The 13832-nt window shown below is 42.0% G+C and overlaps 1 protein-coding gene across 1 annotated transcript in view; it reads left to right on the top strand.

The window, feature by feature from the left end:
* The window catches only part of HMGCLL1 (3-hydroxymethyl-3-methylglutaryl-CoA lyase like 1), a 250155-nt gene that overhangs the window by 154583 nt on the left and 81740 nt on the right, over nt 1-13832 (top strand). The window contains exon 7 of the mRNA XM_029595695.1: nt 7071-7259. Within this exon, the coding sequence (XP_029451555.1) occupies nt 7071-7259 (189 nt within the window). The remainder of the gene's footprint in view (nt 1-7070; nt 7260-13832) is intronic.

Here is a 13832-nt window from a genome sequence, read left to right on the forward strand (position 1 = left end):
TACAGATTCAGACGCTGGGAGTAGAGATTGAAAGGGGGAGGAGTAAAGTGAGGAAATATTGAGGTGAAGAGGAACATTTAGGTAAAAAACAGATGGAGTTTCAGGAGCTTGTAGGGCAATGGCTGACAGGAAATTTCCTATAGTTAGCCTGTACTTGGGCAATGTGTGCTTTCTCAGTGTACTGCAGGGTTCAGAGGGAGGGGAGGAATGGAGAGGGGAGGGTCTGTCTTTAATTTAGCATTGGCACTTCATGTGAGTAAAGCTTAAGTAGTTGCTAGAAGATTTTTGATGGAATTGCCAAGCGTTAATGAATATATTTGGGCCTTAAATGCTGCCAGTGGTGAATAAAATATGCATATATCTGTGGACAGAGTTAAGGGTATCGATGGCATGTCCATGATGATGCCCCCTCCTGCATACCCTGAATATCTTTTTATTTTTTCATGTGCAAAGGTCAGTATTCAAAGCCATAACTTGTGCGTTATCTGGCTAAATTTATTTTATTTATTTAACAGCTTTTTTATACCGATATTAGTGGGTACATTATATCGGATTACATCATAACTAAGATAGAAAATACATAGAACAGGGGAAGGGGTATGGGGATGTAAACAGTGATAGCATAGAGAGGAGGAGGAGATTCTAACCAGAGAACAAAACTTAACAAAAACTTAAGAGCGGAACAATAAATAATGTGGGGGCATAGTGAGGTTGCAGAGGAGTTGAAGCGCGGGAGACCTAATCTGGGTATGCCTCTTTGAAGAGCCAGGTGTTTAACATTTTTTTGAATTTGGTGGTGCAAGGCTCAAGGCGGAGATCCATGGGTAGTGTGTTCCAGTGGGTGGGGCCTACAATGGAGAGAGCTCAATCCCTTGTAGAGGTGAGGTGAGCATTCTTGAGGGATGGGATGTGTAGGGTACCTTTGAGGGATGCTCTGGTGGGGGCGTTTGGAGGAGATAAAGCAGAGAGGCTCGTCAAGCCAGTTGGAGTTGTGATTGTAGATGGATTTGTGTATGATGATAAGGGTTTTGTAGAGGATGCGAAAGGGGACCGGGAGCCAGTGGAGCTCCTTAAGGTGAGGGGTAATGTAGTCAGATCTATGGGTATTTGTGAGGACTCTAGCAACCGCATTCTGCAGCATTTGAAGCGGTTTGATGGTAGAGTAGGGGAGGCCTAGGAGTAGGGAGTTGCAGTAGTCCATTTTTGATGTGAAGGTCGCCTGTATGACAGTACGGAAGTCGTGGGTGTGGAGTAAGGGTTTGAGTTTTTTCATCACATGGAGCTTATAGAAGCCTTCCTTTAGGACGGTGTGGATATGTTTTTTTAAGTTTAGTTGCTGTCAATCATGACACCGAGATCTCATACAAAGGGCAGTAAGGAGATTGAGCTGTATGCTGGATCACTTGCAAGGGGGGGCTTTGGGATTTGGTGGTTGGATATGAGGAGCAGTTCTGTGTTAGTGGTATTGAGGGCAAGGTGGAGGTTTGTGAGGAGGGTATTTATGGAGGCGAGACATTTCTCCCAGAAAGTTAGTGATTTAGAAATAGATTCTTGAATTGGTATGATGATTTGAACATCGTTAGCATAGATGTAGAATTTGAGGCCAAGGTCGGAGAGGTGCTGGCAGAGGGGAAGAAGGTATATATTGAAAAGGGTGGAGGAGAGTGAGGAACCTTGGGGAACTCCTTGGGTGAGGCCGATATGTGTGGATTCAGAATTACCTATTTTGACAGAGTATTGTCTATTGGCCAGGTAGGATTTAAACCAAAGGTGGGCTGAGCCTGGAATACTAATGTCGGAGAGGCGAGCGAGGAGGAGGTTGTGGCTTATGGTGTGAAACACTGATGAGATGTCGAGGAGGGCTAGGATGTAACAGTGACCTTTATCTAGGCATTTCAGGAGGGAGTCAGTGAGGGTGAGTAAGAGTGTTTCTGTGTTGAGATGCTTACGGAAATCAAATTGAGAAGGGTGGAGGATGTTGTTGCTGTCTAGGTATTCCATGAGTTGAGAGTTGACCACCTTTTCCATGATCTTAGCAATGAAAGGAAGGTTGGAAATGGGACGGTAGTTAGCTGGGTCCTTGGGGTCAAGTGTGGTATTTTTGAGGAGGGGTTTGACAACCGCATGCTTGACGGTGTCTGGAACTGTGCCAAGGGAAAGGGAGCAGTTGATAATGTCCGCTAGGGGTTTGGTGATGGTATTAGGGATCGTTAGAAGTGCTTTGCTAGGGATGGTGTCAGTGGGGTGGGATGCTGGTTTGGTCTTTTTAAGGATAGATTCAATTTCCTTGGAGGAAGTTAGGTCGAGCGAGTTTATGTTAGCATTAGCAATGGGGTGGGGGGGGGGGGGGGTGAGGGCATGGGGAGGATGGTGATAGGGAATCGGAGGAGGATGTTTGCTATTTTGTTATGGAAGTAGAGGGCGAGTTCTTCACTTTTGCTACTGGCTTCTTTGTCCGAGATGGAGGGTGAAGTTGATTTAGTGAGATCTGCAACATAGGAGAAGAGGGCTTTGGGGTTGTACTTGTATTCATGTATTTTGGTTGCATAGTAGTCACATGTGGTCTTAAGTGTGGAGAGTCTGTAGGAATGTAGGGCAGATTTGTAATAGGAGGCATGTTGCGGGATGAGGTCTTTGTGCCAGATTCTCTCTTTCTGTCTGAGCTCATTTTTCATTCTTTTTAATTCAGGGGTATACCATGGTTTATTGTTTTTTTATGTTGGGTGTAGTTCTCGCCTGATGAGGGGACATAATTCATTTGCTATGTCAAGGGTGAGGTTATTCCATGAGGCAAGAGCAGTTTCAGGAGTGGTGCAGTCTAGTTTGGTAAGAGAGTCAGAGAGTGAGGAGATTAGGTCCTCAGAGGGGCAGGGCTTTCTGAAGAGGATGGTGTTGCTGTGGGAGGGGTTGGAGGTAGTAGGAGACTTTATAGAAAGGAGAGCGTTGATGAGAGAGTGATCAGACCAGGGTTCTGGTGTGCATGAGGGAGTGTTAGGTGAGTGAATGCAGGAATTAATGAATATGAGGTCTAGGGTGTGCCTGGCTTTATGGGTGGGGGAGGAAATGAGCTGTCTAACGCCGATGGCGTAGAGAGAGTTAAGGAAGGTTTCACAGGAGGAGGAAGGGGGGTGGAGTCTACATGGAGATTGAAGTCTCCTAGTATGATGGCTAGGATTTCAATGTTGATGTTGTCAGAGATGAACTCTATTAGGAGGGATGGGTTGTGTTCTAGAAGGCCCGGGGGGGGGGGGGGGGGGGGGATGTAGACAAGGGAAATTTGAAGTTCAGGGGATTTGAATAAGCCAATTTCAAATCTAAGGGGGGTGTCGATGTTCAGTGGTCTGAGTTTGAGGTGTTTTTTGACCGCTAGGAGGAGGCCTCCACCTCTTTTTTTAGGTCTAGGGATAGAGAAAATGTCGTAGGTGAGCGAGGGGAGCTGATGCAGAGTCAGAATCCTTGAGCCAGGTTTCTGTGACAGCGCAAATTTCAGGCTTGCAGTCTCGGAGTAGATCATTAAAAACAGGGGGTTTTTTTGGAAAGGAACTGGGCATTGAAAATGCCATCCTAAGAATATTCCCAGCACTTATCCAGCTAAATTGTAGCTAGATAAAATAGGGGTATTTTGGAGGTGTTCCAAGATGGAGCTGAGATAGCCAAATAAGTTATTCAGCTCTGTCTAGATACAGGCTCTAGGAGGTTCAAAGTTATGCAGGAACATGTTTGTGAATAACTTTAACTTATCTAGTTATATTAAAAAAATATCACAGTTTATGCAGTGTTTACAGAAAAAAGAAGTTCCCTAGCAGATCTTGTGGCCCAATCTTCCACTGACTCCAGTGGAAAAAATGGTGGTCCTGCAATATTCTGACAGATAAGTCTTTCAAGTTCAATTTTAATTTAGCCTTTTCATAATATAGCTTGCTGTATTTCTTGCTTAGAGCTTGTGCATAATTTGTGCTTTGCTTGGCTTGAAATCTTTATTCCTACATATAAAGAACTTAAGAATCTTTTGCTAGTCTTTTAACCCTGCCATAATATAGCTTGCTTTATTTCTTACTGAAATTTTCTGCATAATTTGTGTTTTGCTTGGCTTAAAATCTGTTTTCCTAGCTATATAGCCTTCAGAGTCTTTTGCTAGTCTTTTATTTTAAATTTCTGTATTTATTAAAAAGAGTCTTGTATCTGCAGGATTTTTGGGGGTTGATGATTCACTTTGTACTGCAGGAGTTCATCAGCCAAAGAATTACTTAATCTAGTTAGAAGCAAAATAGTGTGTACTTGTGGTTGTGCTGAGATCTGCACACCTACTTGAACATGATTCTAAGTCTTTGAAGTTTAATTTTATTTTAATCTTGCCATAATATACCCCTAGATTCATCAAAATGTGATAATAACGCATGGATAACAACAAGGGGCATGTTTAGGTTAATTTTAGAATTACTGCATGGTGCAGTAACAGCGCTTTGCATAGGTATTATTGTGTGAGCTCGAGATGAGGTGTTGATGGTGGTTTAGCATTTAGGGACAAGTTTATCATGCAGAGTGAGACCATGAACAGCATAGTACACCTTGGTGAAGATTTGACTTCATTTGGAGTGAGGAAAGTTTCACAAAGATGACATTTCTACTATGTTCTCTCACCCTAGCTTGACGCACTCTATAACAGGGTACTATCAAGCTAAGGCGAGATAACATAGTACAAAATTTCATCTTTGTGAAACTTTCATCACTCCAAGTGAAGTCAAATCTTCATCGAGATGTACTGTGCTGTTAATACGTCTTATTCTGCATGATAAACTGGCCCATAAACTCTAAACCACCACCAACACCTCCCCTCAAGCTAATAGATGACCCTCCTTTAGGCATATAAATACCTGACTACTTTGAAGCCCTTATTGATAGTCTTTCTCTCTCTCTCTCTCTCTCTCTCTCTCATTTGGCCAAAATGCAATCCTAAAAATTTACACACAAATTGTATTATGGTCATATCTCACTGCTTAACACCAGGAAAAAAGGTATAGTTAAAACCATGTGTTATTCTATCCCATAGTGCCCCTCATTTTCATAATTCTCACCCAAACTTCTCCCACCCCTTCCCAAAATTTGCATTCGCACTATGCGATACCATTATTATCGCATGCGTTAACGCATTTTGATGAATGACCCTGATAGTTTGATGTATTTCCTGCTGAGAGTTTTTGCATAATTTATGTTTGCTTGGCTTGAAATCTTTTTTTTTCTAACTATATAGAACTTAAGAATCTTTTGCTAGTCTTTAATTTTAAATTGCTGTTTATTAAAAGGAAAAAAGAAGCTTGTATGCAGGAGTTTCTTATTCCTTCCATCCTGCACCTCCCCCAATCCACCGTTAAGGTGTTTTCTTCTTATATGGTTCTTGTAAGAACTGAGGTTAAGTGAAAAATTTAAGACCCAAATCCAATCTAATAACATGTATATTAGTCACTTATTAGCAAAGGACTGAATTTTAAGACCTACACGCGGGCATAGATTTGTGCGAGCAACCTGACGCGCACAAATCTACGCCCGATTTTATAACATGCGCGTGCATCAACGCGCATGTTATAAAATCCAGGGTCGGTGCGCATAGGGTGCACATTTGTCCACCTTGCGCACGCCGAGCCCTAGGGGAGCCCCGATGGCTTTCCTCGTTCCCTCCAAGGCCACTCTGAAATCAGAGCGGCCTCGGAGGGAACTTTCCTTCCGCCTCCCTCCACCTTCCCCTACCCCGCTCCCCAGCCCTATCTAAACCCCCCACCTTACCTTTGTTAAATAAGTTGCGCCTACGTCTGGGCAGGCGTAGGTTGCGCGTGCCGGCCGAGTACCGGCGCGCAATCCCTCAGCACGGCCATTGTGCCGGAGGCCTCAGTCCCGCCCCTGCCCCGGACCGCCCTGCCCCTCCCACTCCCTGGCCTTTTTTCAAGCCCCGGGACATATGTGCGTCCCGGGGCTTGCGCACGTCACCAGGCCTATGCAAAATAGGCTCGTCGCGCGCAGGAGCAGGTTTTCGGGGTTACGCGTGTAACCCTTTGAAAATCTGCCCCAATATGTCTTTTATTCAATGTAAAAATTGTGATGCTTATGTCACAAGGCTTACCATTTGGAGATTTAGAGGTTTTCTAATGTGCATTCAGCTGTCTGCAGTGAAAAAAGAGCTGATTTATCTAAAAGAAGATTTGCCTGGGTTTCAAAAACCTCTCCTACTTTGCAGTATCCAGAATATCGCTTCCAACTCCCATAGAGGATTCAGATTCCCAGGAATAAATGGTTTTCACTGAGCTTTGGTAGAACAAGACCTGTGACCTGTCTTCCCCTCTTCAGCCTGGATCATGGTAGCTTCCTACCGCAAACCAGGTCTGGTGTTGCTACAGAGCTACGTGGGAAGCAAATTCCATTTATAAACTGTCTGACAGTGGAGTCCCAAATATTTACAAATGTCTTGTAACCCTGTTGAGAAATGATCATCAAATTCTCTGTTTGTAGGTCATCTGAAATTTATTTTGATTGTGATATGATGAGTTCTCACTTATGTTTATGGTCAAAACCAAACTCAAAAACTTTTAGACCTTTATATAGGACCTGATGTCCAAACTTAGTCATGCAGTTTTACTCTGCAGTATGGTTTACTTGTTACCCAATTATTTAAACACCTGATTCCTATTAGCCAATTATGCTAAGAGAACTTAAAGGTTCACTTTTATTTTCACTCATAGTGATTCTGAATTTGTTTTATTGTTCCTACTTTGTACATTATTGTGTCTCAAGGTACATTGAATTTCTAATTTATACCTTTTTTATTGCATAAGAAAAACTGGTTTCGATTAAATAAGATATCTTGATAAGAGCTTGCAATTCTCATTTTTATTCTAGAGTTCACAAAATTTTCTCATCACTATAAATAAATAGATGTATATGATTATATGAGAGAATTAGCATGCAAACTGTAAAATTTTGGTCTTGCTGTTTGTACTTGGATTTATGCTTTGTTGTATAATATTACATTTCAAGTTAAATAATATGAATTACTAAAGCAGATTTATTTTTACAAACAGATCTCAAAAAGGTTGTACAGCATGGGTTGCTACGAGATTTCATTAGGTGATACCATTGGCATTGGGACTCCTGGCAGTATGAAAATAATGTTGGAAAGAGTGATGAAAGAAATCCCACTGAGTTCTCTTGCTGTGCACTGTCATGATACATACGGACAGGCTCTAGCCAACATCCTGACAGCCATACAGGTAACTCTAAAATATATATAGTATGTTTAATGTGAGCTCTCCCTTGATTTAGATTTAAAACATAGTGGGGGCAGATATTCAAAAGCCATTTAGACGGATGACTCAAAAGTTATACATCTAAATGGCAATTGTGTCATATTCAGCTACTTAGTGATCTAAATTATAGCCAGAGAAGTAGTTATCTGGCTATAATTTAGCCAGTTAAAAAAGGGGCATTCCAGAGAGGGACTGAGATATTTATTTATTTATTTATTTATGTATGTATTTATTTATTTAAAAAATTTTCTATACCGTCGTTAAGTTAAATACCATCACAACAGTTTACAGAAGGGCACGATAAAGAGAAATATGGGTGGTATAGATTACAAATTACTCGTGTGCCATCATAGTATGGTAACAATGTAAAATAATAAACTAGGTGTGTAAATTAAACCTGATTGTTAGGAACAAATTAGGCAGTTTGATTTTAACATTAATATGCTTATGTAGGTTACTAAAAACTTCTAGCTTGGTGCATCCTTATTGCTCAACTATTTTTTTCCTTCTCTTTATCTTTATAAAATGCTTGTTTAAAAAGCCAGGTTTTCAGATTAGTTTTGAATAATTTCAGATTTGTCTGTAGTCTTATTTCGAGTGGCATGGTATTCCAGAGTACAGGACCAGCCAGTGACAGTGCTCTTTCCCTTACTTGCGTGAGATGTGCTGATTTGACAGAGGGGACAGTTAGTAGAGCTTTATTTGCAGATCTCAGGTTTCTTTGTGGTACATGCACACGCAGTGCCGTGTTAAGCCAGTCGGTTTTATCATCGTGGATTAGTTTATGGATTATATAAAGTGCTTTATATTGTATTCTTTGTTCAATTGGAAGCCAGTGGAGTTCAGCAAGTGTTCCTGTAATATGGTCACTCTTTTTTTTGCCTGTCAAAACTCTGGCAGCGGAATTTTGCAATATTTGCAGAGGCTGAATTGTAGATTGAGGTAGTCCTAACAGCAGGGAGTTACAATAATCTGTGCTAGCAAATATCATTGCTTGTAGAACTGTGCGAAAATTGTTAATCGTTACTAGAGGTTTTAGTCTTCTTAGGATATCTTCTTAGATATCTTAGATATCTAACTCAGAGGGTCATTTATCAAAGTGCTATATGGTGTTTTCACATGTGAAAACACCAGTGATGCAAATGAGAGAGAGAGAGAGAAAGAGAGAGAGCACCTAGCTGTAATGCCCTCACACTAGACAGGTATTTATATCTCTATGGGAGGCCCACCTAGTAACTCGAGGTGAGGTTTAGGTATTAGTGTAGGGCCTATGGGCCACTTTGACATTCAAAGTGACAAGTACGAGCAGAACAGTGCTCTCTTGTGAAGATTTGATGACCTTCAGAATGCTCCACCCTTTGGTTCCAGACAGACCTCTTAACGTACACAGTCCTTTCGCGGCTCCAGTCATCCTGCCAGAGGTTGTTTCGGTCAGAGAACCAGAACTGGGAAGCCTGCCCAATGAAATCAGGCCCACCCACTCCTCGGACAGGATGATCGGGGGCAGGTTGTCCCAATTTTACGAGGAGTGGGCCAGGATCACCTCCAATCACTAGGTATTGGAGGTAGTAAAAGAAGGTTATGCCTTAGAATTTTCTAGGCCTCTCGTGCCGGCCTTTGAGGAATTGCGATGCATTTCCCGCAACAAGCGAGCTGCAGTAAATAACACTCTACAAAGATTGCTGGCCCTGAAGGCATCCGTCCCCAGGCCATCCGAGGAATGGGGGAGGGAACAGTACTCCATTTATTTTGTGGTTCCCAAAAAGGAGGGCACTTTCCAACCCATCCTGGACCTACAGAAAGTGAATCGCTGCTTGAAGGTGCCCCATTTTCGATTGGAAACACTTCGAACAGTCATCGCAGTGGCAATGTTCTCTCCACCTAGCTTGATGTTACCCAGGTAGGGAGTCCCTCAAGCTAGATTGAGAGAACATTACCCAAATCTCATCTTGGAGTGAGTTTCCTCACTCCGAAGGTCATCAAATCTTCACAAGAGACCACTGTTCTGTTCATATGTGACACGTAGAATGTCAAAGTGGCCCCTAACCCCCTACACTCATACCTAAACCCCACCTCGAGTTACTAGGTGGGCCTACCATAGGGATACAAATACCTACCAATGGGGATGACATTATGGCCAGGCTCTCTCTCAAAAATGGTCCACCCAGTGGTTATATGCAGGAAATACAACAGGTCTGACACCTATCACAAATTCTGATAATGTTATCACAATGTGCACTAACTTAGCTCTTTGCATAGGTAATTAGCACAAATTGCAATAAACTAAACTTTTGCATAAACCACGCCCCTTTTGCAATCGCATGCGGTACTTACCGCATTTTGATAAATCCAGGCCCAAGTCAGTGCTTTACTGGCTATGTGGTGCTGAATATCAACCTTAGAATGTCCATCTGTTCTTCTTGGTTGTTGCACTAAGTGACAGTAATTTACTGTATGATTGTTATATCTGTAAGACAGAAAATTGGTTCTTCCTGCTTGTCAGTGTTGTGCATGTCCACATTTATTTATTTATTTTTATTTATTTATCGAGTTTTATATACCGTCATTCGGTTTCGCCATCACAACGGTTTACAAAGTTTTGATGTTTAACAGAGTATCCAAAAATTCATATGCTTGTTAACATAGTTATCTTAGTTGTTCTAAACATAGTTTGGTTGTTAAATTGTAAAGGTTAGCTCACGTGCTTTGGACTGGTTCTGTATTTTTATGTGGGCCAGTGGGGAGGGATGTTGTAGCATAGAGTCATAGGGTGTTTTGGTAGGCTTTGGTGAACATCCAAGTTTTTAGTTCTTTTTTGAAGGTTTTTAAATGCTGTTGTGTTCTCAGTTCGATTGGGAGGGAGTTCCATAGTTCAGGGCTTCCTAGGGATATGGCTCTCTTCCGAGTTGAGGTAAGTTTGTGATGAGCAGGTGGAATTTTTAATAGACCTTTGTTAGCTGATTGATGTGTTTGGTTACAGTATTGTCAATTTTTCATCTGTATTACCTTATGTTTTAATCTCACTTACTCTTTCCTGCATAGAGGAAGCAGGCTACAGGGAAAAACTGTGTGACACTTGCTCACAGATCCTGCAGTCTGTTCTGTTGTTGCTATTCTGTGTATTTTTGAATGATGCCAGCAGGTTAGGAGAAGGGAGCACAGAGTACCTGGTGCCCTGCTGCATTGGCTTCCCAAGTGTCCCCCATCTGCTAGGAGTTTACCAATACCATGAAGAAGATAGACTCCAAAAGCATGAGACTTCCAGCAGATGCAAGAGATTTGGTAGGTCTTCCCAGTACTTGTTTTAAACCCTTTTCTCAGCCAATCACCTCTATGAAACCACTCCCTCCTTCACTTAGTATCTTATCCAGCAGTACTCCCTTCTAAACCCCTCTTGGGCAAATCACCCCTTCTAACAACACAACCAGTCTGTCCTTCTTTGTAACTACCCCTCTGTTGATTCATTCTAAATTTCCTCCTCTGACTGATTCTCTGCTCAGTATTAAGCCACCTAACCCCCAAATGCTGTCCACCCCTAAGTATCAACCCTCTTTCACTGGCCACATCCTTTATCAAATCCACACAGCTGCCCCAGCTCAAACTTACCCATCCCGTCTCTCAACTGCAAACAGTAGCTGAACGAGCCAAACTTTTGTTTTAAATATACAGCTAAAGCTGGATGCACTTCTCCTTTAAGATGGGCACATCAAAGAGGGAGAAGCAGTCCTCTTTTATACTGGAGTGCCAGTCAGTATCCTTTTCTCTACTCCCTGATTGCTATCACACTTCTGGGAGTGAATTTTCAAGTGGGTTTTGCAACATGTACACATATATATGGTATTATGTAACCCTCTAGAGTACACAAAAAGCGCGATTTGGCGTACCTTTGTTGGCGCATCAGGCGCCAACAAAAGTACGCTGGATTTTAGTAGATACGCGCGTAGCCGCGCGTATCCGCTAAAATCCTGGATCGGCGCGCGCAAGGCTACCGATTCCGTATAGCCGGCGCGCGCCGAGCCGCACAGCCTACCTCCGTTCCCTCCGAGGCCGCTCCGATTTCGGAGCGGCCTCGGAGGGAACTTTCTTTTGCCCTCCCCTCACCTTCCCCTCCCTTCCCCTACCTAACCCACCCCCCCGGCCCTGTCTAACCCCCCCCCTTACCTTTGTCGGGGGATTTACGCCTCCCGGAGGGAGACGTAAATCCCCGCACGCCAGCGGGCCGTTAGTGCGCCGGGACGCAACCTGGGGGTGGGTCCGGAGGGCGCCGCCAAGCCCCCGGACCGCCCCGGGCCGTAACCACGCCCCCGGACCCGCCCCCGAAACGCTCCATCCCGCCCCGAAAACGCCACGCGAATCGGGCCCGCCCCCCGACATGCCCCCCTCGGAAAACCCCGGGACTTACGCGAGTCCCGGGGCTCTGCGCACGCCGGTTGGCCTATGTAAAATAGGCGCACCGGCGCGCAGGGCCCTGCTCGCGTAAATCCGGTCGGATTTACGCGAGCAGGGCTCTTAAAATCCGCCCCATTGTATTTATCTATCTGTTTATTTATTTATTTATTTGTGTTTTTATAGACTACACTATAAAAATTCCTAGGCGGTTTACAATAAAAACATCTACAATTAAACATAAAAATAAAATTATGCAAAAACGATAATACAAATTCATAAGTTGAAATATAACATTAAAACATTGCAAACCACAAAACAAATAAATACACAATAAGATAGCTACCTAAAATCAAAGGTTATAGATCTGGTATAGGTATCCAAGCAACACTTGAAGACCTTGAAGCCCTCAGCCAAACTGGAAAAAAAAGGTTTATTGGACCCTTTTAGTTATGAAATAAATTAAGCCATTAGCATTTAAAATAAAGTTACCTCCAACATACCAGATATTTATTTATTTATTTTATTTTGCATTTTTATATACCGACATTCTTGTATCAGATACAAATCATACCGGTTTACATTAAAAACAGAGTATGCAGGAAAATAGGTTTCCTAAGTCAAATACATTGAACATATTTAATAAACAAAGGATTACTAAACACTATGAAAAAGATATGCCCAGTATTTCATGCTTCATGGTTAACACATGCATTGCTTGTGACTTTGCCTGCCATGCTTGCTGAGCTTCCTAACCCTTGTTGTTTCCTGCAAAATCAGCTTGCTGTCGGCAGTGAGCTCTGCCTAACTGACCCACCTCTTGATGGTGGTTTCATGCAGGGTTAAAAAAAGGGTGGTCTAGGAACATTATGTGGAGGGATTTAGAAGTACTTAAGATAGGCACTTTAATGTAAGAGATATATGGATATACATTAGTGAATCTGTTTGTACTCTTTAACACCTCTAATTAAATTGTACAAGTGAAATTGGACTTGTCTGTTGCTATAGTTTTTGGGTGGGCCATCTGGGTGAACTGATGGGGGCTCAGAGTGAAGGGCTAGAAGTTCTAGGTTAACTAATGAAGGACTGGATGAACTGATGGAGGTATCCGCAAAACAATGATTCCAAACATTCACTCAAGTATTTCAAAATGGTATACTTGAATATTTTATAAAATACCTGCCTCCATGTTTAATTCTGAGTGTTTATTTGTCCAGTGTCACAATAATTTTGTGCATTAAATATACATGTGTATATTTATAAAATGAGTAAATAAAAGTATGCATTTTCTTTAATTGGAAATACACGCACATACTTCAGAGTAGAAATATGTGATATTTTATTAATTGTGCAACTCCTGAAATATTAGTTTTAATCCCCATATGTCCACTTAAGCACTCAAATACTATCTTGCAGTTAGTAAGTTAATTCATTTGCAGTGTGGATAGCTAATCTCCTCCCTTCCCTGTCCTCCCTGTCCTCCCTTCCCTGTCCTCCTGGAAGCAGCTAATGTCATTTCCTATGCTGGTTACAACCAAAAAAAGTCCAATAAATTGGAGAGACCCTCAAAGTGCATAACTAGCACAAGTCAATACAAAATATTCAAATACAAAAATTCAATGAAGGATTTTTTAAATCAGTCACCACAGACCATACACACAGTAATTATACTTAAATCTGATTGTTAATTTGACAAAACAGTGCAGAAATTGTCAGAATAATTGCAGATCTAAGGTAGTATTTTATAAATGATATCAAGTGTTCATAGTGCTCCCAAATACCAGTGTTCATAAGAAATGTCCCAAAAGAATTTTCAAAATGCATTTAAGAACATAAGAACATGCCATACTGGATCAGACCAAGGGTCCATCAAGCCCAGCATCCTGTTTCCAACAGTGGCCAATCCAGGCCATAAGAATCTGGCAAGTACCCAAAAACTAAGTCTATTCCATGTTACCGTTGCTAGTAATAGCGGTGGTTATTATCTAAGTCAACTTAATTAATAGCAGGTAATGGACTTCTCCTCCAAGAACTTATCCAATCCTTTTTTAAACACAGCAATACTAACTGCACTAACCACATCTTCTGGCAACAGATTCCAGAGTTTAATTGTGCGTTGAGTGAAAAAGAACTTTCTCCGATTAGTTTTAA

This window comes from Rhinatrema bivittatum, chromosome 3, assembly GCF_901001135.1.
Source record: "Rhinatrema bivittatum chromosome 3, aRhiBiv1.1, whole genome shotgun sequence".
Lineage (NCBI taxonomy): Eukaryota > Metazoa > Chordata > Amphibia > Gymnophiona > Rhinatrematidae > Rhinatrema > Rhinatrema bivittatum.